The following is a 24,652-nucleotide window of genomic DNA, read 5'->3' as shown; positions in this document are numbered from 1 at the left end:
TCGTTCCTTCTCAGGCTGTGAACAGCGCAAGGCCTTAGCCCTGGCCGGCCTCCGAGCCACCACGTGGTTGCTGTGTGAGCGGGCGTCCCCTTTCAGCTTAGTCCAACAATACACATTTTGTCTCCATATTTATACAGATCGGTCAAATACATCATTTACATAAGCAAAATTAATGAATTCTGGTATAAACCGAAAGTAATAAACAATAAAAATATTTCTCGTAAAATACAGATAAATTGTCACTCAAGTTACACACAATGTCCATCATTTGACTGCAAAATAACACTTATATTACCTGACCAATAACTTTAGATGCATTTTATGTGCACTTCGTGAGAAAAACAACATGTTTTTCTATAGTGGCGCATTTACTAATTAACCTAGATCTTAACCTGTTTAGTCTCGCCTTTTTGGAAGAAAAGTGTTTCTTAACTTATGAAAAGATATAAGGAGAGTGTGTTTTCTTTCAACAAAAAGAAATTATATCAATTTCTTTACAATATCATCAGAAAGCACCTGAACTAATGACTCGGATTTCAATCAAAGTCGATTTAAGATGTATTTAAGTAAAGAAAAATGCCGAAAAGTGTTGAAAAAAAGTCATATGTGAAGAATATTATTTTCGTGTAAAATGGATCATCCTCTTGATAAGAAATGCATTTCGTATGGAAAAAAAATAGTAGAATCTACTCAATATTCAGACAAAGAGTAAATTTAAGGAGGTAGGTTACCTTCATATTTGTATGTGCGCATGTCCAACCGGAAGCTAACGTGACGATTTACGACGACGTTTACGACAAACTAAATGTGTTTGTATATTCATTCTTCTGAAAACAAATCATAGACCTGTCTTCGATCTGACGCGTTATGGTTTAATAATGCAGAAATAATGAATAAATTGCCGCAGAAATGCTTCAAAACAATGTTGCCTTAAAATGACGTCATTGACGTCATGACGTTACGTGTCAGTTACCGCGCAAAATTAATAGCTTTTATCTTGAAAGTACGTGATTCCGTGCATTTTCTTTATTCAAACTATTTTTAAATAACCATTACTTGCTGAAATATTTTTTATGAGTCTTTTGCTCTGAATAATAATCAACATTTTGCTTCTTTTATGTAGTTATACTGAAATGTTATGCGGAATGTAAGAAAATGGATGATGGTAACCAATGTTATTTGGAATATAGTTGGGTGAGAGGTTACTTGTTACGGCCACTTTCAAATAAAAAATCTAGCAGTTTGATTTGTAATACCTATTTTTCAGGTTCCATTGATAATTTGTTACTTATATACTAAAACTAAGATCTAAAATTGTTCAAATTTCAGTAGAAAATTGTGGTTTCTTGAATAGAATTGATGTTACCATGGAAACGAAGCCCGTGACCTATGTATCTAAATGTAAAATTCAAAAGCGTTGACACTAGTCTATTTAAGAAACACAGCTTCGGCTTTTTATTTTCATTTCAACAATATCCATGAGAATAATAGTAGCATGCTGAACGATTTTTCCATGAAAAATGCCAGACGAGGGGTACTGCTGTAAGTATTCAAAGCTTAGAAATTTGTTTGAATAAATGCAGATAACACGAAAATATAACTTACGTTAGAAGTAATATGTTTTAAAGCTACATCAACTAGAAAGATACTCTTATTCAATATTATTTTATAAGAAATTACGACAAAAAGCAAGATATAAGCCATTTTAAACATCTCTGTTGCCATGGTTACTTTAAACTTTAAGAAAAATAGGGTACCATGTATAGTGCTTGGTATTTTGCTAATAATATTACCCAAATATTCCATGTTGGTCATTAACAGAATGGCACTGAAGCCGTCGAAAACCCTTATTTTTATACATAGTTGTTTAAAAATGAGAGAAAATGCGTTACCATGGAAACACGAGCCCCGCGACATATACATTTTAAGCTTTTATTAGAAAGCTAACGCGCATACTAGTAAAATTATAGATTATGCTGACTTCTACGGATATCAATGAAATTAAAATACACTGAAAAGTGTTAAATATCCGTATTTTCCTTCTTCTTTCAATATGAAATACCTTTGGAGGGTCATGTTCTTCAAACCGGGATAAAAATTGAACTTGAAGGGACAGAGACAAACGAAACTGAGATTTTAGCAGTTAAAACTTTATATTACATGAAATACAAAAAGATGCTGCGGTTCAACTAATTTGAATTTACCCAAGTAACAAGGTAACCTACCTCCTTAAGCAAAATATATTTTTTATTAGACTCTCCCACCCCCACAGTCTTAATTTTAAACCTCGTTTATTTAAAAATTTTGTTCATGCTATAACGTGAATCTACTGCCAAAATGCAAGAAATGCCGCCTGTCTGTTAATATTATTGTACGCGATCATCCGATAGGAAGTCGGCTACATGTAATATGTGTGGAAAGAACCTTACTGACGGGAGGGCTACATCCATGTAAAAGTAAGTAAAACCTTTACAAATTATACGTAAATGAAGGCAAATATCTTATAGTCAAAAAGATGAACAAGCGATGAGAACGATTAGTCAATCTTAATTCGCCAATGAGAATTACTTCCGGTGTAAACGAAAGTAGAATTAATACAAATCGCTGCTAAGGGTACGACAAGATTTTGTAATGTAATGGCCAGTTAAGCGTTACTTTATTATTATGACATGTTCATACTTAAATTATTAGTTCATTTTAAAGAGAAGAAAGAAAGGAAATTGTAATGTAATGGCCGTTCAGGACATAGTTATAAAGTAATATAGAAACAGTTCAGTATTCTAAAATATTGCCTCTCCGAAATATTGTTCTCTCTGTTTCATACACATGTATAATTGTATATTGCTATCCTAAGGTTAACAAAGTACAGTTCTTCTCTGTACCAGGCATACAGGTAGCCAACTGGACGCTGGCATATTTCCATTATACATTGCAGATTCATGCAGATTCAGCAGTCCGCAGAATGTCGTATCACCATATTTGTAATAACGCTCGGACATGATAGCTAATTACCAACAATGCTCTTGGGTATATTTCCTATATAACTCTGATTAACGGGAGAAAACGGGAGAACGGCACGGGGAACCGAACAGATTAGACTCTTTTAGTTATTTGGGCTAAAACACCTTGGGTTAGCTATCATTGTCAGTGCGTCTCACTTTTCCTTAAGAACCTGGGTTGAACTTTAAATAAAAACTGTTGACTTTCAAAGTGTTGTTTAACTATTCATTGTCACCGGAGTTTATTACGTGACAATTTAGCTTACCAAAAGGTTCCTTCTAGCGCATATAAAATATTCTTTTTAAGGGATATTGTTTTAGCATAATGTTACAAATGTTTAATAATGCAATGAGAAAAATATGTTCTGTCAGTTTTGGTGCAAATTTAACTATTTAAGAACTAATCTAAGTATTAACAGTTTTATCATAATCCAAAGTTGTTTTTTTTTTAATATAAGCAAGAGCAGTACATATTATGCTATTTGGAAGCATTTGCCTTGCAGTCTGTAATGTTTTTCATCACGCGACTACACCATGCACACTTAACACAAAGAAATTTCATAGTTCTACATGCATTTACGCTTCGAAAAAACAAATCATGAATGGTAAAAAAAGTACGCAAAAGAAAGCACTTGCAAATCTGAAACGTTAGAAGCTTAAAAAAAATCACGTGACCAGGGACAATTTCATTACGTATTTTTTTTTTGGCGGGAGTCTATTTTAGATGATGCATATTCATTTCATTAATCTCGATACTTTACTATGATATATTCAATTGAGGAGTAACATGATTTACACTTGATTATTGTGTCTTGTTGTTCTGTTATTTTACGTAGTTGTATTGCACTAAAGACTGAAATAAAGATTGATTATGCGAAAACACATATTGGGCTAGAGGCTATTTGTAATGAATATGCATAAGTCCAAGATGGCGGCGACCTATGGGAAATCAGATTCCTTCGACTATACCCTTGTATCCATTACATGCTCAGTCAAGTGTGACATGTTCACCATAAGTGTTCCTTCCCTTGAGAAGGAACAATAAATTCATAAGATTTTGAGTTGATTTGCTGATCATTTGATGACCGAATATTCGAATATTCGTTCGGAAGGTTGACCGAATATTCGAATACCAAAATCGCTATTCGTTGCCATCCCTAAAATATTTTAATATTCTGATATTCTGTATCTGGTTCAGTTATCAAAGTGTCATTGCGGACTCGCACTTCTATGTCCTAACGTTACATATCAAGGGTATCCGTGTCATATGGACACATTTTCTAGTCTGCTGATACTCTTACAGATTCGACATTTCTGTGAGAACAAGGACCAAGATCAAATAGGGGTATCGACGTTTCAAGATTGCAGCCTACCAAACCAAAACCATACATCACTATATCTATGGATGTCCAATTAAAATTCTTAAGTACATCGATCAACCCCAAGTTACATGGTCTATGTTGAGACAGGTTGTATGCCAATAACTACAGATATTGAAGAAATGATAAGATACGGTCAATAATATATCAACGGGAAAAATATCACTCAACAAATAAACTGTCCTCTATTGTATAATTTATACAAATATGTATATTGTCTATAGAAATTATGAGCAGGAATCATTTATGAAAAAATGTCCTGGGATATATGCAGTCAAATCAGTTCTAACTAAAGATGATTTAAACAATTTATGGGATGCAAACTGTAATTGATAGGAAATGGCTTAAAAGAGGTTACGACCCAACTGTTTTGAGACATACCGCATGTTTAGTGTTCAACCCGTTTACAGTTGGACACTACGCTTCCCTCTTTGATTGCGTCTGACGGAAGAGGGGGAGGACTCTATGATGAGCAGTTTTTAAATCCTACCAGGACTGAACTGTTTTGATATTTGTCTTCTGGCCTGTTTCGTCGGGCCCTTAAGGGTGTTTCTCTTGTTGCTCTGTGTTCTGAAAAGGCATTGAGTACATATGTTTTTAGTTCTTAAGGTTTGCTTTTTATATATTTATACACGAGCATTTTTGTGTTTTACATGCCATGCCTTTTTGTTTCCATTACGTGTGTTAGAGATTCACCTGGAGGGGACTACTTTTATTTACACTGTCCCATGTCTTTGGAACATGGTGGGGGTAAGAGTGAGGTTGGGTGCGCACCATAAACCGGTTTAAGCTCCCCAGTGGTGTTTTTGCCACTGACCGTTCCAAGGCGGTGCCCCACTGTGTTCCTTTGTTTGTTCGTTTTGTCCTTGTGTGTTGACTTTGTGTGCGCGCGTGTGTGTATGCTTATTGTTCGTCTTGTCCTTATGTGTTGGCTTTGAGTGTGTGTGTGTGTGTTGTTCGTTTTGTCCTGATGTGTAAGCTTTGAGTGTGTGTGTGTGTGTGTGTGTGTGTGTGTGTGGTGCACGCGTTTGCGTGCTGGGGGGTTCGTTTTGAGGAGGCTGCGCTTTTGGTGCGTGGCATTCCCTGTTTGATATTTTTCTTTGTTTTTAAAATGACTTAAATATTTATCCATAAATGATTGACACTCTCTTATTGAAAACTCCAGCAATAACATTTTCATAAAATATTGAAAACATTCTTTTGCCTTAAAAAAGTAGTTAAGCAGCACCCTTAAGTCAATATTGCGCTTTATGATAAAATTCCGTTCGCGAAATCATAATTGTTAGAATACGAGTTATGTGACCCAGGGAAGTGCCTACGTCTTTAGTATCTTGAACAATGGTTTGGGTCCAATCGCTAAGGTGACTATGTCTTAGACTAGCTGACAAACGATGTAGAATGTCCTTTGTTAAAACGTAGAGCTGGTGAGACCAAATATCTCATATATAGAATTTTCCTCTGGCTACCTTGTCGAAATGATTTCTATTATGAGCTAGACAATTTCAGGGATCCGGCAAATCACTAAATGTTTCAAACTAACAATCTTCAATTAAAAAGGATTAGCTCAAACTCATATAGGCTGGAGACTCTATACTTGGCTGGTCTTTTTGTTGAAGTTCCCGTCAGACAATGTCTTTGAATCAACAACATACGAGTCCTATCGCATAGATGCTCGGCCTCTGTCCTCTCAAACTCTATATGATTGCCCTGACTCCTGAATGCTCAGCGCTTATATGCTATCACATGTAGCATTTAACTACTATATAGGTATATCCCCGATATATGCCTTAGCTATACTTCGCCAATAATGCTGAACCGTCTATAAGCTGGAACTCTCCTACTGTATCAGTAGATTACCAAACTCTGGGTCTCTGTCTCAGCTTCCCGATGCTCAGCCTACATCTGCTATCGTCTGTAGCATTCGACTACCCTTAAGGTAAAACTCCTATGCGCTGGCCCTATAGCTCGAAACCTTGTTGAAATTCTGCAACTCTTCTTTAGTCTATGAAGTTCCAAATTCCCTTTTTAAATAATTTATCCGCTCTGACAGGGTAATTGCAATTGTCTCCTTATCAAGGTACTGTCATCCATCTACCTATTTATACCTCAGCAGACGTGCTATTTTTAGAACTTGTTTCTGATTGGTTCAAATTTATACATAGCGTTTTGGCCTAACTAAACTAAAGGAACCAGCGTGGGAGCCATCTGGTCTAGTCGCGTAATGGCGGCCAGGTATTTGAACACTAATTTTTCACTTGGCATGGCAACAGAGGTCTAAATTGAGGCTAGTTTTTGTTTAAATTTCATTGTGGATGTATTGTTGACATTTTGGTAGGAAAAAATGGGAGAGCAGGTTGTATTTGGTGAAGTCAAGCTCAATTTTAGTATGAGTAGTACTTCCAGGTCACAGCAGTGTGATTTTGATGTCAGTTTACAGTAAGTAAATGTGACCAGAGAAATCTCTCTTAGAAGATACATGGCCCCTACTTTTCTCTTCATTTTATATCAGTTTTATCATAACTCTTTAAAATGAGGTAAGGATTTGTTCTCTGAAATGGGTCTAGCTATGTTTGGTAGCTCTTTGAAAAAGGTCAGTTTTATATAGAATATATAGGGAAAACTATTTAAGCTATTGTGACCTTTTACAACGAGTACTTGCTGTATCAAATATCTGGTTCCCTTTAACTTTTGTATATGACATAATGTGTGATGCTGGGGTCAAGCTATCCACATAATGAACCCAAATCAGCCCCAAATGACCCAAATTCTATTATTAACAGCAATTCAAAAATAATTATAGAAATGCTAGCATGGAAAGGGAGTCAAGCACTATCTGTGCGTAATGTGTTACGTTATCAATATATCAAACATATAAATTATTTTGATAATAATTACATGTCGAAACTGGAAATTGGACAAGGATGCCAATGTAAAACCTGTGAAAATAAGTTGGGGGACTAATATCGTTATGTTTTTGAATGTAACCTTTATATGAAATAGTCGGAAAAAGGCATTGAACCATACTACTCAAAACATCCAAATGTATATAAATTAGAGCAAGTTTTGAATAGTTACCAATAGCAGAAAGGAATATTTGAATTTGTGAAAGTTTGTTGAGATAATATTGTTACAATTATATTCTAGCAGATATAGTAAAAATAATAAGCCTATAAATGATGTCTATTCTTCTTAACGAATAATAAATTCCAGAATTACACTTATACACATTTATTGGTTTTGTTGACTAGAAATGATAATATTGTATTTTGTCATGTTAAAATGGTACTGACAATGTACCTAATATATGACCTCCTTGATTCATATAAACATGAACTGAGTAAAGTAAAGGATTTCGACTTTGACCTTGATAAATTATTGAAATTTACACACAATACATACAACGTTAAGACAGTTAGACAAATAGAAACAAACAAAAAGCGTAACTCAATCGCCCATGCAGGGAATTTTTAATACAAATGTTACCCGCAATCAGACAACGTGTCATGCGCACATCTCAGAGCCCTAGCTTGAAGGTCAAGGTCATATTTGGAGGTCAAACATCAGGACTGTTTTTTCTGTCCGGTCAATAACATTCTCATTGTTGAAGTTTTATTTAAGTTACTTTTCACAGATGTATCCCATTATAAGTGTTTTTTCATGTCCATTCCACATCTATGTTATCATTGAAGGGATTCTAATATTACATGGCATAAATGTATCCCATAATAAGTTGGCGTGCCATGCGCAATACCAAGACCCCTAGTCAAAAAGTTAAGGTCAAATTCAGAGGCTAATGGTAGTTTTTTCTGTCCGGCCCATAAATCATCATCCATTAAAGTATTCAAATATTACTTGACACAACGTTTTCCATAATAAGACGATATGTCATACGCAACACCAAGATCTCTAGCTCAAAGGTCAAGGTCACACTTGAAGGTGTACGATGTGTTCGCATAGGGATTATGATTTCCTCTCATAAAACTTTATTCACAAACTTAACATAATTATTGTTAATTAAAGAAGAAAAGAAACTCTTAACAGGTCCACATCGTACAATTTCTAAGCTGCTAAAGAAAAATAAGATTTGCGAAAAGTAACGATTGGGGTTTGTAAAAGTTCTTCTGATTTAAAACAGTTTGTCGTTATATCGTTGTTATAACGCTGTGTATTGTGCTCAAGTCTAAATAAATCATATGTTCTGTTCTGTTCTGTTCTGTTCTGTTAATCATATTGTATGGTTAACGTTGTTTATAAAGTAGAAACATCATATATACAAGTTGAAGGCACATTGTCAGAATTTTTCATTGACCAAAGTTTTCCTAACTTTCCATGTACTTAATCAAAGCTACAAGCAGTGTACGCGAAGACCATAACGGACTCGAATGCTGTGAATACAGAACATTTAATGAAGTATATTGTTATTATACCAGATCTATAAAGCCCCCTTTCATGATAAACACGTTCAAAGGCGCTTTACATATAGCAAACTCAGCCGCACAGGGCGCGGAATTCATCCTGTACTAGTACAGACACAGAGCGATCTGACTAGAGGGACATAGTGAGATAAAACCCCCAGAACATACAGACAGAAAAGAGAGAGATACAGGCTTTTCCGGCTAACTTAGCCTAGCTCTTTGCGAACAGACAGTCTGGTTCTTTAACGTGCCCGGTGTATAGCACCTATACATGCAAAGCCGTCTTTCCGACTTCTTAGTCCAGTGGGAGACATTTAAGAACATTTCAGAAATTTCTAGTTCCTTGACCGGGATTCGAAACCCGGACCTCTTGATTGACAGTCTAGCGTGTTACCACTAGATCACCGGCCCACCTATAATTATCATCGACTATGTCAGAGGCTAAGAGCTAAGACCGGTACGATAAAACTATAATAATATTGAGTCGACATGAGGGAAATATTTTCACAGCCGCAACATGTAACAAAAAACATTTTGTTGTAAAACAACGAAGTATCTAAAACTCGTTTTTCTACGGAAGATGGCATATTCCTCTTCATTAAACAAGAGGGTCATTATGAACCCTGGATCTCTCAACTGAGTAAAACATAGACACGTGTAAGAGATCAGGTAAGAAAGTCAAATAAGCATTGGACTTTTTTCCCAGTTGTGTGAACATGTTTCAAATGTCAAACTGGTGCTAAAATATTAAGAAAGTAGGTCTGTATGTCAAATTTATGGTCAGTGAAAGTCAGTTTTAAGATCGATGTGCAAAACTGTATATGTCATATAAATTTCAAGGCAGTAATCTTGAAAAACAAGAAAGTAAGTCTGTAGGTCAAGGTCACATTCAAGTGACCTATCATCGCTTGGGGTCATCAGGTAATTATAATTAAACAGTCTAGGAAATATGATCAGATAAGTATTTTTGCTGTATGACAAGAAGGTCATGATGACCCTGGATCGCTCACCTGAGTAATATGAGCCGCATGTTTTCAAATGGCAAACTAATGCTAAAATATTAAAACAGTCAGTAGGTCAAATTCATGTTAAATGAAACTCAGTTTTAAGATCGGTGTGCGAAACTGTACATGTCATCCAAATTTCAAGGCTGTATCTTAAAAAACAAGAAACTAGATCAGTAGGTCAAGGTCACAGTCAAGTGATCCCTAATCGCTTGGGGTCATCAGGTTATTATAATTAAAGTGGCTAGGAAATATGATTTGATAATTTTTGAAGTATTTTTTCCTATATAACAAGTAACTCCAAGGGTGGGCCTCTTTTCGCCCAAGTGGCATAATTTGAACTATCTTGTTATAGATACACTAGGCAATGCTACATACCAAATATCAAAAGCCTAGGCATTGAACTTTCAGACATGAAAGTCTGTTTTTCCTATATAAGTCTATGTTAAATTTGGTACACCCAGGACACGGCCTCTTTTCACCCCAGAGACATAATTTGACCACATTTCGTAGAGGAACGCTAGGAAAGGCAATATACCAAATATCAAAATCCTATGCCTTGCAGTTTTAGGCAAGAACATTTTTAAAGTTGTTTCCTATATAAGTCTATGTAAAACTTGAGACTCTCCGGGGCAAGGTTCTTTTCACTGCAGAGGCATAATCTGAATAATTTTGGTAGAGGACTACAAGGCAATGCAACATACCAAATATCAAAAGCATAGGCCATGGAGTTTCAGTCAAGAAGATTTTAAAAGTTTTTTTTTCTATATAAGTCTTTGTAAAACTTTAAACCCCCGGGGCAGGGCCTCTTTCCATCCCCGGGGCATGTATCAATAATTTTGGTAGAGGACCACAAGTCAATACTGCATACAAAATATCAAAGGCCGAGGTCTTGTGGTTTTAGACAAGAAGATTTTATAAGTATTTTCCTAAATAAGTCTATGTAAAATTTGTGCCCCCATGGCGGAACCTGTTTTCACCCAGGGGCACAATTTGAACAATCTTGATAGAAGACTATTAGATGATGTCACATACCAAATATCAAGGCTCTACATCTTGAGGATTTGGACAAGAATATTTTTTTCTTCTGGTTGCCATGGCAACAAGAGTTCTGTATGGAATTCAATTCTTTGAACAAGTTTGAAAAGAGGGCACCCAATTATCATTCTTGTAAAGTTTGGTGTAATTCTGCTAAGTGATTTTGTAGGAGAAGATTTTTTTAGAAAATGTTGACAGACGCACGACGCATGACATTGAGCGGTCACAAAAACTCACCATGAGCCTTTGGCCCAGGTGAGCTAACAAACTAAGTGACCCCGAGACAGGGCTTATACGAGACCCTGTCATGATCTCTTTGTAAAGGACCACTAGACAATGCCACATATAAAATACCTAAGCTTCGTGCTCTGCGATTTCAAGCAAGACCATTTTTATGTATTGTTTTTGGGTTTTTTTTCTAGAGAACTCCATATAAATAACAAGGGACCGCGGGGCTGGACCAATATTGACCCTAGGATCATAACTTGGATAATCTTGGTAATAGTCCAGTAGACAATGCCCCATAACAAATATCTAAACTCAGGTTTCGCAGAAGAAGATATTTACAATATAGTCATATTGGGAAAATAAACCCTTCCCGCTGGCGGCCATGCTTTTTTTTAACGAAATAGAATGGCTAAAGCAATTTCGGAAGAAAGTTACCTAGAGATCATTTTTACAAAATATTTTTGAAGTCCTGCACACAGTCTCTGAGGAGAAGATTTTAAAAGTTTTTCCTTTCGGTTGCCATGGCATCTACCGTTCTGAATGGATTTTATTTTTTGGGCAATTATGAAGGCGCCCCCTCCCCACAAGAATCATTCCCGTGAAGTTTGGTGTGAATCTGCCCCGTAGTTTGGAGGAGGAAGATTTTTATAGAAATTGTTGATGAACGCATGACGTATGATTGACGGCGCACGACGCACGATAGACATCAAGCGGTCACAAAAGCTTAACCTTGAGCCTTTGGCACAGGTGAGTTAAAAGTCCCCATCTTATCGGGAATGAAAGCAACCTGCATGCTTTGTGATCAATAACCCCGCTATTTCCGCATTTGGCTATGACAGCATAATTTTATTATGTCTATAAATCTGATATAACTTATAGAGGATATTACATGAATGTCTTTTCATATTGAATTTATCAAACGAGTTGAATAAAATAATAAAATGCGAGGCTCTGCAACGAGTTTGATAAATTCAATATGGAAAGTCACAAATATAATATTCTCTTTATCACATGTTAGCCTTTCTTGTCGAAAATAAAAAAAAGTCGACTTTCTTTTACTATATAAACAAGACAATTTGACCGACGTTGCCTATAGTATAAATGACGTCGACGTCAAAGCTTTATTACACTAGTGTATTATCATTTTTATTCAATGGCTATATTACACTCCCGCGACGTCAAACATGTGATAAAATAATATATTTCTATTGTAAGCAGTTGTTCTAGTGTTTGTGCTTCAATAGCTTACGGCATATTTTCATTATTAGTGACGTGATGTTTGTGTGGCTTTAGGTTTTATGCACAGATGCACCTGACCCTATCGGACACTCCGATAACCATGTCCTACAAGTAAGTGTGCGGTTTTCACAGACGCACCTAAATCTAACGGATCACCGGTTAAGCATGGCCGACAAGTAAGCGTAATGTATTCACAGAAGCATCCAAACCAATCAGTTCCCCGGAGAAGCAAGACATACAAGATGCACTTATCTGATAAGCAGAACCAACAAGTAAGCGTAATGTATTCATAGATGCACCTAAACTTATTGGATTCTCGAATAAGCTTGGCCAGCAAGTAAGTATAATGTATTTACAGATGCAACTAAATCTAATATTGATTCCTCGGATATGTATGACCAAGAAGTAAGCGTAATGCATTTACATATGCACCAAAACTTATACATTTCTCGGATAAACCCCACAAATATGTATAATGTATTCATCTATGCACCTAAACCTATCGAGTTACCGAATAAGCATAACCAACAAGTAAGAGTAATGTATTCACAGATGCACCTAAACCTATCATTCTCTCGGATAAAACCTATCATTCTCTCGGATAAGCAGGACCAACAATAATCCTAATGCATTCACAGATGTACCTTAACCTAGAGATTCCTCGTTTAAACATGACAAACAAGTATCTATTTATCTATTTTGTTGGATTTAACGTCGCACCGACAGAATTATAGGTGATATGGCGACTTCCAGCTTTGATGGCGGAGGAAGACCCCAGGTTCCCTTCCGTGCATTATTTCATCACGAGCGGGCACCTGAGTAGATCCACCGACCTTCCGTAAGCCAGCTGGATGACTTCCTCACATGAAGAATTCAACGCCCCGAGTGAGGCTCAAAACCACATTGGTGAGGGGCAAGTGATTTTAAGTCAGTAACCTTAACCACTCGGCTCGGCCACGGAGACCCCTGACCAACAAGTAAGTATAATTGAGACGTAGACTGGCTCCCGTCACTATGTTTGTTCTGTCGTATTTCTCATGTATAAAGGTGCTTCATTAACAGTGACAGTAAGGGTTGTTTCTGTAATGACATTTTTATTGCCCCTGGCTCTAAACATTGGTTTAGCCATAAAATAAAATGTACTATTTTAGAGGCTTAAAATTTACTTATAAAAGGCTTGCAGTAATTAAAAAAATAACCATGCAGCCAGGGAGTCAGGCTAACCGAAACACTGTCAGGACTTTTCAAAACAGATTTGTCGTATATCACTTTCGTTGCATATACACATATATACAGAAAGGTATCTGATATTACATTTAGAATAACGAGTATACAACTATATAAGATTTTATTTTCAGTGAAGACCAATGTAATAATAGCACATACGTTTAAGGTAATAAACAAAACAAAAATATGTGTATCTACAAACAATGATATTTAATATTACCAAATACAAGAAATATATTGATTAAAACGTTGCAAATAACCATTAGCAGACAATGCTTTATTATCATGATTATGAACATTAGAACATGAGGTTTCTGAATTATCTTAAAAACGCCGAATCAAAAAAGCCCGATTCGGGAATTGAGCCCGGGTCGCCGGGGCAGTAAGAGTTTTCCAGTAAGTATTGTCTTTACCAATACACCACAGAGGTATGCACACTTAATGGTCGTTAAATACAAAGCAATTTTCCTTCGGTACCCAGTTACAAGCGCTTTTTAATGCATTTTGAATAGATAAAAACTATTACAAACATAATTCTGATGTGTTTTCATACCGTATAATCAGCCAGTAAGTAAGTTTCAAAGCCTTCTTAGGAAATATAACAATGCTTTTCTGATATCTGTATTGTAAAAACATTTCTTTGTTTTGTTGGCGTACTGTCTGAGGGTAAGTCCCTTTAAAAGAAAAATACATTGTTATTATAATAACACTGATGATGATGATGATGATGATGATTATGGTAAGTTTATTGTTTTTAAAATTATGTATTTATTGTTAATTACGTGTTTAAGTTTCTGTGCAACAATATCCTTCAATATTTCCAGATACAAGCTGCACTTTAATACTAGCAGGTCCTGTCACAAATGTGTTCTTATCATAAACCCTTTTGGTACTGTCCACATCATCACCTAAATATCTTCCAACATTTGTATAAAATTAAGACTTTTGTATAGACAATGCTTGTAGTATTATGCAATAAATATTACAATTTGTAACACAAAAAAACAAAAAAAAAAAAACAAAAAAAAAAACACGGCAAAATAGTAAGCATGGGGTTTTGTTGGCAGAGAGGGAAAATAGTATCACAAAAAAAAAAAAAATACAAACATTAAAAATTAAAAATCGAAAATTTATAAACATACTGTAATTATCAGGTATATGTATCTTCACCATGTAAATACTCGTGCTTAAGTTTTTCCGCTTCTTCGTTCCACTTTTTGTACAAAAATACATTGCTGGTTTGGTCAATGAAACCCCAGCTACCATCAGCGCTTGCTAATTTTAGAAATAAAAGATATGTGTCCTCGAAGAAAGGTAAGTTATCAATTTCTTTGACGTATCTGAAAGATGGCAGAAAACGTATATATGGGGCTATATTTCTAGGTTTGTCCATGTAAAATCTTGTACTGAAGAATGATGTATTTGCAATCATAATGCCATTTTCTTCCACCAGTTTTAATTTTAGATATTCAATTAGAAATCGAAATTGGTTTCTCAAATAACCCCAATTTTCAATTTTATGGTAATCACAGAAATGAGGGTGACTTAGGAGTCCTGTTGGGTTCGTTTGAATATCTTCTATCGAATTTTTCAAATTATCGACTGTTTTGTCAAATCCTTTAAGATAATAAAGAGGTTTTATAAACACATTTATCACGTTAATCATATGGTCGTCCGTTTGTCTGACGAGATCTAAATACCGTGGGCCCGACATCAATCCTTTCAGCCTTTTTCGACCTTTAGATGTACACATTTCTCTTGATACTAACAATTTGTAATTTGAAAAGATAAAGGATAGATCTTCTGCCAACTTATATCTCTCACCAATAATTTTGGAAAATTTTGAAAAACACACGAATGCCTTTAAAATTGCATATATATTTCTTGGCATATGTTTCTTATAATACCGAAATATACAAAAAATGTCCTTATTCCCATAATTTTTTAAAAGGAATCTGCTCAAAAAGTGGACATAAAATCCTTCTCGTCAGACTTCTTTGGATATATTTTCTTAAATGACATAGAAGTAAAAAGGTCACTTACACGTCCCTGGTGTAAACTATTTGCTAAATACATTGGAGTAATAGAATGGAAATTGCGACAGTTCAAAACATCTGAACCCCAAAAGTGCGAAATATTAGAAAGTGTAAGAGACATATCATGCATTGCAAATATATGAACCAGAGATAACTTCTGTGCATTATGTCCTGAACAAAATACATTCTTTTTTGTAGACGTGTGTCCCTTATTTATAATTATTGAAACGATCGTGTCCATATCGAAATACGATCTTGGTATAGTTTGAAAAGATACAAATTTATAATTTTTGAAAAACTCAAGCAAGAGATTTGTGACTGCACCGTAACCCAATCTAGTAGCTTGCGATATGTCTTCACGAATATGATTTTTATCAATAAGTTTCACAAAAGTAGATCCATCCATGTTTTGTTTCCCTAGGATAAAATACGTTTCGGTTTTAGATCTGTAAGATGGGTTTATTGCAAATAGAATTAGATCTGTAATAGATCGTTTACTTTTAACGCCAAGTTTGATTAAGTGTTGGAACAGCCTTTGAGAACCTCCTTGAATAGCCCTTTCAAGAACATTATAACCATCATCGTCATAGCATGAGCTCAATAAATCACGATTCTCCGGAAAAAAATTGAGAATGATTTTATCAATAATACCCGAATAATATTCGCCCAGTAATTTAAGACCTGCAGAAGACACTTGGCCAAATCTAAGAGCTAATGTATGTGAATGACAACTAGTAATCATTTTTGTGCAGTTGATGTTACACATAATTTTGTTTGCTAGTAAATGTTGCAAATCTAACAGTTTCAGAAAAAGTATGTCAAATGTTAAAATGTAAGTAGAGTCGACCCTAAAAACTTGTTCAATAAATTTATCATCTCGAAGTATGTTTTTGTTGACAAGTCTAAAATACATAGAGACCAGCGGAATGTGTTTTTCTGTATGAGTTCTAATAATAATAACTTACGCCCATTTTCAGAAAGTAAACTTTTCTTCTCAATAAAGTCTAAAGATATCAAAATAGTGTAATCTCTATTAGTTAGAAAACATTTGCTCGTTTCCATGGTTGTGTTGGAGGAGAAGTTAAACAAGAAACTGGTTGTCTTTTCAAGATTTGATACGGCTAGACGCAATGGTGTGTAGGTATCTAAATCTTTATCTCTCATAAGTTGAATAGCTGCTTTAGAATATTTCAGAAAAATATCAGATGCCACCTGATGGTGTCCATGTAATAAGGATATATGAAGAATGTTTCGGTTTCTTTCATATTTTTTCATAATATCATCTTGATTTTTTAAAAAGATTTGTATTATCTTTGAAATGTTCGATTCAGTATCTAAGTTATTCACAGCAAATGAAATTCCCTTTGATCTATTGAGCGCCACGAAAACCACAGATTTTTTTAGGTAATATGAATCGATGTTAACAGTACCTCCTACTAGGAAACTTACAGATGCATAAGAGCTACATTTTGCAGCTGTTTCAAGTAGTGATGTACCATCGGTGCATTTATAATCCTTCGATCTGTTCTTTGGTATGTCTAACAGGTGTTTTAAGACCTCCATACTTCCATGACAAGCTGCTGTGTGTACAGGAAAACAACCTTCACTGTCACGAATGTCCCATTTAGGTGTAATATTCTGCATCTGAAGTTGATCTACAACCCAAACACTATTACATTTTGCTATAATATGCATGACAGAAGACGCGTTTGGACAGGAATATGATTTCAAAATAGTCCGTTCCTTCTCGTGTAACTGAGGAATGTCAGATAAACTGGGAGGTCTAACACACTTAACACCACTTCTGAATAGATTTTTACTTATAAATATGTTAACAATATCTGTATGGTTATATTGTATTGCAGATATCAGAGGTGTCCTACCACCTCGATCTGCACACTTGAAACTGTATATGGTGGGAAAATGTAATAATGCTTTGACGACTTCAACATATCCTTTCCGTACTGCGACATGCAGAGCTGTTTCGCAGGCTATGAAGTGCCAGTCATCAGAAAGAATATAAATGTTTTGATACCGACGTTGAAAATTTGAAACGATCATTTGACCTTGTATTCTTATCATGCCTTTAGGGATCCAGTGAAGGTTGGGTCCGCAGAGTTTACAATCATCTTTGATTTTTATTTTTAATAGATACTCTACTAAACCTGTGTGACCTCCTTCAGCCGCGTAGTACAGGCAGACGTTGTCTAACCACTGACTGCATTCATATATGTATTTCACAATCTTGATATGCCCTAACTTACATGCCAAATGGACTGGTAATAAATTCATTCCATTTTTAGTTTCTATTGGATAATTGAATCTTTTATAATCTTTTAAAATAAATTTAACTATATTATATTGTCCATTTTGAGCTGCAATGTCTAATATACCATAACCCCAGTGAAACTTTTCGAACGACATTTGAGCTGCAAGATTAAGATGTATAACATATTCAAATGATTTTGTTCGGAATGTTATATTAGCTCCGGCCTTAGTTAATGTCTTCAGAATTTCTAAGTTTCCAAACGAAGCTGCGAGGAAGGCTGGCGTCACATTGTATTTATCTAGCCGATCAATTTCAGGAAAATGCTTAAGTAAACATTTAGCAGCGACCGCGCTGTCAGATTTTCGTGCAAGGCGATGCAATGGATAATCATTTTTGTTGTTATCCATTTTAATAACGTCTTTTGTTTTCAAGGAATAGAAGTTGTCTAGCACGTTGACCTTCATGTTCGTGTTTGCATAGGCTGCATGTGACACTAACGTAACTACATCTATCTTCTCTCGCTTTTCTCTCAGTAGTTTCAACAAGTAAAGTGCATTTAGATAGTGACCTACCGAAAGATTTATTTTGAAATCGATATTTTCCTTATCAAGTAACCACTCTTGCAGCGAAACATGCATTATGTGTACTTTGTTATCAATAGATTTCAGAAAATGAGCCAAGTGTCTCATAGCCGCTTCAAAATCTTCAGGATTTATATCCGTCGTGTCTGAAACAATGTTCCACAACTGTGTTTCAATTATTGGTTGAAATGAAGAACAAATTATCTCTAAAATATCCTTAGCATGTTTGTATTTGATATCAAAATATCTTTTGAACTGGTGTTCATAGAATATGTTTAATGACTGAATTTGTCCTAAAGATGCGTCCGAATTAAGAATGCTCAATACTAGAAGGAAGCTTGAAGGTTCAAAATTAAAATCATATACGTTGTTATTAAACCCCTTAGTACTGATGAAAGTCTTGATATCGTTAACATTTCTTTTATCGCCCGAATCCAAGTTCAAAATATCCATTCTAGATTTCAGCTGCCGGCAATACCAAACAGTTCGACACGTCAATATAAACTTAAACCATTTTGGAAATAGATGAAGTTTGTATTTCAGTAGTGATGCAATGCCATTGATTCCATTAATTCTATCATCTTCGTGTTGTTCGCATTCATCCAATGCATCGATAATGATAAGTTTAGGCTTTCCACTTTGGGCAGGTAGACTTCGTAGAGGATTTATCAAACATTCATCAAAACAACCATAAGGGTCCTTTTCACATGTTTCAGCATCAAAGTTATCTGTGCATGATGTATATTGGTACTTTAAAAGTTCTGAAAACATCGGAATAGACTGAGCTATCATTGATGTTAATCTTCTAATAAAAACAAATTGCCGTTTTGTTATAATTGAATCAAACCTGCAGATGTGGTAGGCAATCAGCCGCTTTCTCAAGTTGTAACTGTCATCAGAGGGAGTCGCACACACAATTTTAGCCACCACAGCTGTTTTGCCGTAACCCATATCAGCCATAAGTATTACCCCTTGCTTTGTGCTATTATCTTGAAGACGCTCTTCCAAACTTTCAAATAACCATTGACGACCAACGAATGACCGATGATGAGACAGGTAACTAAGCATTCGGACATACTTGTGTGAAAATGATGAATGTGGTTCTTCAGACAGACAACCTTTAAAGAAGAATTGTTAAATCATTCGAATGTTATCACTGAAGATATTAAGTATTATCTATCTGTCTATTATCTGCTGTACTTAAATTGCTATAAATAGGTAAACTATTCCTAAAGTAAACTCTTCTTTGATTATTAAGCATAAAAAGAGAAAAAATACCTTCTTCTGTGTAATCAGTTGACATGTTTATCCGGAACGGAACTTCGTTTACCCCAGAGAAGTTGCTTGAATCAAACATAATATATATATACATTGCTGCTGGAATCATAAATAAAGCTAATATTAGCAGTATCATCTGCTTTTTTCTTTCTGCTTTATTTGTTCTCTGAATTTCTTCCCTTGCCTTGTTTTTCTTCTGCTTTTCGTCTAGCACTCTTCCTAAAGTGGACTGAATTTCATTTAATGCCTTTTCCACATTTGTTTCCATACCAAACTTTTCAAGATCCTGCAGTGTTTTTAGCAGGTCATTAAAAGTTGGTATGGCAGCTTGAATGTCTGGATGATTTAGAACGTTGAATACTATGATGAATTTATTTTGCATTTCATTTTCTGCAATTTTCAGTGTAGAGCTATATTTATGTACAAACTCATTTCTCAGTTTTCTTAGAGGGTCAATACCATTTACCATTCGGCCACTGACCTCTGTGCATCTTTTCCACACATTGATAACTGTTGACAAGTCTTTGAAATTGACGTCTTTCATATTCCAGTCTCCCGGCATAAACACTTCCCTGACGTCGTCGGGCGCCAAAGGCCATTTCCAGCTTTTCATCTTATTCCATTTTAGCCTTTCCCTAGGATTTTTCAGGTACTTCATTAGTTCTCGTTTCCATGCAGTGCAGGTTTGGCACCACCTAGGAGGAAAAAATACCGCATGCTTTTGCGCTTGTTTAAGTTATAATGTATCATTATCCATTACAATGTAATATGAAACGTCTAATATATAAATCTGGTATAACATATATTGTAAACCTAGAAATGTTTTCGCGCTTTTTAAATTAGCGCCTTTCGCGGGTAGTATGTTTCCGTGAAATTAGATAGCCGCGAAAAACTCTAATCTAACAAAAATGCGAAAGATTCTAGCTTCAGCTTAAATAGATCGCTATAAAATGGTTCTGTACTTACACATACCTGGATATTAATAGCTCAAATTCTAGTACCATAATTGTATAAAATGAGTGCACAAATCCACATTAACTCAATTGATTGACAAGTTATTTCTCTATGATGTAACAGCATTTTCAATATCGATCTGTCAGGCAAACAGGGGATAAAAACACAAAAAATATACATCTATCTGATGACATATAATGCAATTTGTAGTCGGCAGCCAATGCGATATACACATGTTGTAAGTAAAATATTGTGTCTATTTCTGCTGTTGTTTAATCTCCTAACAAACGATACTGCTTTACAAGGAAATACATGATAGTGTAATAACAGCAATTTACTGTCCATTATCGGTTGTGTGAATAACCGTTGATATGGATGAAAAGGATCGGGGTACATTTATAATGAAAGGGTACAAAATACTGAACGTTTTCGAGAATACTATAAATGCAAGTATGCAACTATTACCTTAGCATACTAATACGTTCACTTGCGACTTCACTTTCGCGGGATTCGCGATGGATATGATTCCGCGAATATTTGTATCCGCGAAAATGTCCACGTTCTGAAAAACGCGGAACATAGTATCCGCGAACATTTCTAGGTTTACAGTATATGAAACACTAAAAACGTCAGCGAAAAGAAAAGATAGATAATTCAATTACTTATTTTTGGCTTCACGTTCTACACAAATATTGGCATTAAACAAGCTAACAATGAAAGTCAGTTTTATCATAAATAAACGTAAACATTTAAAGAAATGAAAACACCTCTCACGCCCCCTAGCACCGGCTTAAGCGGAACTCTATTACACATCTATTGAATGGACTCTATGATCCCAAAGGACCAGAAAATATAAAAACACTAAATTCAAGTACAGGAAGACATTTTACAGGTGCCTTACGGCATTAAAAGATTGCTGCTGTGATAGTTAGTAAAGTCTGGAAACTAAAGAAATACATCTGGCACTAGTAGTATTAAATATGGGGTTTTTGGCGTTTTAACCCCACTTAACCTTTTGACCACTTCTAAAAAACCGACCAATGCCGGACAATTTAAAATCCACAGGTTTTAAACCCAACAATTAACCCAACCCTAAACTTATAAATACTAACTCGCGAAGCTGAAACCTTCGAGGTCTTTGACCCAGTCAGACCTACAGTCTTCGGTTGCACTCGATACACTTGTACCCTCAAAATCTAACGACACCGGTGTCATTTTCTTTAACAAGTTTATCAATCAATATCGTTTGTGAGCTCAATGTAAAGCGGCACCGGTGTCGTTCTATTGGTATTTACTTTCATTCATAAAACCGATATGTTTACATTTGTAGTACAATTCGTTTAAACTTCCTTGTGATCGATTTACGTTTTACAGCTGATTTAATATAAGTGTCATAGGTAAATCAAGTGCATTTTTTAAAAATGGTTATGTGGGAAACCACAAATTCAACCAATCAAAAGCCTGCCATTTTTCTGCCAACTTGGCAGACACTGCCACATTCCTGCCACTTGGCAGAACTTTGGCAAAACTTTGGCAGATTATATTATATTATATTTATTAATAAAATGTAAAGGTGGGTCTACGACCCCCGGAGGCAAAACCTCTGGTCTTTGATCTTATCTTCAATTAGTAAGTACATTATTAGGGTACACACAGTAATTAAAACTTTAATTAAGCTTTTAATTAAGCTTTTAATTAAGCTTTTAATCCAAAAGTCTGTTTCTATCATAGGATACAGGTTCATCCGATATGTAGAATCTGATGTAACTATCCCTCAAAAGCATAAATGTTAATTCTGTAGATGCTGAATCGTTATAAGGATGAATATCAAACATTGTCCCTTGTTTTAGATAAATTTTAATTTTTTTCTTATACATAGATATTAACCGATCAGTGTCAAAGTCCTCAGCTGCCTCAGCTGTTATATTTACATTATCAAATATATCAAAAAATAAAACATCATCCTGAGGCCTATAATTCCGCCACCTAAATATAAAATGTGATATTGGGCTTTTAGTCGGTTTATCCGGTTCATCTAAAGAGCTCGCACCCTTTAATAAAAATTTAATATCTATTATATAATTTCCCGGGTTTTTTTCTGACTATAAACACACCACTCAAAAGCATATCTAGTACATCTATTTTATATTTTTGGTCTATGAGTATAAAATCTTCATAATCTACGATAATCCAGGTCTTATTTCAAATATATTTAAATAGTTCAGATCGGCCATATTTTTATATGTTGAATATATCCAGGCACCACGACGGTCAAAATACTTTTTTCATTTGTATGTAATCAAAAGTATGATTATAATAGTATTCAAAGAGAAACACTTCACGTTTTACTTCCTCTACCCTTTTTTCTATTTTCCTGTCTTTCTTTTTAAGTTTAAGAATTATTTCAGCTAAATCATCAAGTCGTTTTGTTGTAGCAACTTCAGAAGCAGATAAATTGTCAACAACGCCTTTTGTTCTAGCTAATTGTGTTTCTTGTTTTAAAAAAACATTTTTTACTTTTGTAATTTCTTCAGCATTAGTGGTAATTTCTTCGACATTAGCGGTTATTGCTTTAGTATTAGCAGTAATTACTTGGGTATTAGCAGCGATTGATTCTCCTTGTTTATCTGATATTTTAACTACAGAGTCCAAATCATTTATTATTTTTTTAATTTGATCATTAATTATCTTAATTGCTTCAGTATTAGCAGTAATTAACTCTCCTTGTTTAACTGATTTTTCAACTACAAAGTCCAGTTCATTTTTATGTTCTTCAACTTTAGCATTAAATTCATTAATATCTTCTTGTAATTTTTTTGTAATATTACTTAATTCTGCATACTTTAAATTATGACGGTTGTCAACAATACTAATCCAATTTCGAATTTGTTTTTTAAAGTCATCTATTTTAGAATTAAGCTCTTTTTTAAAGTTATCTAATGCTGTATCATGATCATCACCTCTTTGTGAAGCTGCCTTTTCCAATTCAGCTTTATATTCTGCAAATTTATTTGAAAATGTATCGAGTAAATTTTGATTCCCTTTTGCCATTTCAGTATTTAGTTTATTTATTTCTGTTCTGATTTCTAACTGATACATATTTTGTAACTTTTTTTCAGCTTCAATAATCTTGTCTTTTAGTTCTTCATGTTTAATCATACTATCTTTTAATTCTTGAACTTGAGTGTATAACTTTTCAAAATTGCTTCTAAATACTTTTTTTATATTGTCATCTGTCAAATCAGATTTCTCTTCAAGTTCTTTAATAGAATCAGTCATAGCTTTCATTTCTTCTTCAATTTTACCTTGTAATTGATTAATTATAATGAATTCTTTTAAAATCTTTTGTTAATTCTTCAATATTCTTTACTTCTGCTTCTAGTGTTTGTTTTATACTTTTGGACATCTTCAAGATTATAGTCATCTATTACACTTTGAATTTTTTTTATACACAAACCGTCTTGAAACTGCATCGTTGGGTTTATCTGGATTTCCTAGGTTGATTATTTCATTACCTCCCATATCTAATGCTCTATTCATTGTGTTATCAAGTTCCTTATTTCTATGAAGATACGATTCCGTTTCCTTTTTAAGCTTTTTGAATTGCTTTTTAGTAGCATAATCACTTAAATCAATATCAAATTTAACTTTACTTATACTGTCAGGTTCACTTATTTGTTTTACATCATTAAAAACTCCCATTATATAATTATTATATATTACCAGTAAAGTTTTTTTTAAAAACTTCCTTGGTTTGTCAATATATAAGAAATCATACTTCTGTTTTGTTGCATTAGCAAAACAATCACGATCTATATTTTGTTCATAACAAATCCTATCATTTTCCATTTTACCTGGACTTTCAAACAAAATATAATGTGAACAGTTAATTCGAATATCTTTTGGTGTTTTATAGTAAGACTGACTTAAATAAATAACACAACAGTTTTTGTGTCGTCCTTGAATAAAGTATTTTGTTATTTCATTTTGAACTTTTTTATCTTC

The 24,652-nt window shown here is 34.6% G+C and overlaps 2 protein-coding genes across 4 annotated transcripts in view; one reads left to right on the top strand and one right to left on the bottom strand.

Moving 5' to 3' along the window:
* LOC123552727 (serine/arginine repetitive matrix protein 2-like) overlaps window positions 1–24,652 on the top strand; it is a 257,250-nt gene that overhangs the window by 59,172 nt on the left and 173,426 nt on the right. The gene's annotated exons all lie outside the window — the stretch shown is intronic.
* On the bottom strand, window positions 14,626–20,384 carry LOC128556237 (uncharacterized). Of its 2 annotated transcripts, none has more exons than XM_053540665.1 (2): window positions 19,694–20,384; window positions 14,626–19,533 (listed from the first exon to the last, which is right to left on the bottom strand). In XM_053540665.1, exons 1-2 carry the CDS (start codon window positions 20,349–20,351, stop codon window positions 16,391–16,393), a joined length of 3,801 nt encoding a protein of 1,266 aa, XP_053396640.1. In that variant the 5' UTR covers window positions 20,352–20,384; the 3' UTR covers window positions 14,626–16,390. The 2 variants fall into 2 exon arrangements, with proteins under 2 accessions (XP_053396640.1, XP_053396641.1); XM_053540666.1 differs by having other exon boundaries at window positions 20,175–20,304.

This window comes from Mercenaria mercenaria, chromosome 4, assembly GCF_021730395.1.
Source record: "Mercenaria mercenaria strain notata chromosome 4, MADL_Memer_1, whole genome shotgun sequence".
NCBI classification, from domain to species: domain Eukaryota; kingdom Metazoa; phylum Mollusca; class Bivalvia; order Venerida; family Veneridae; genus Mercenaria; species Mercenaria mercenaria.
The sequence above is the reverse complement of the archived record's forward strand: the minus strand, read 5'-3'. Positions and strand labels throughout refer to the sequence as shown.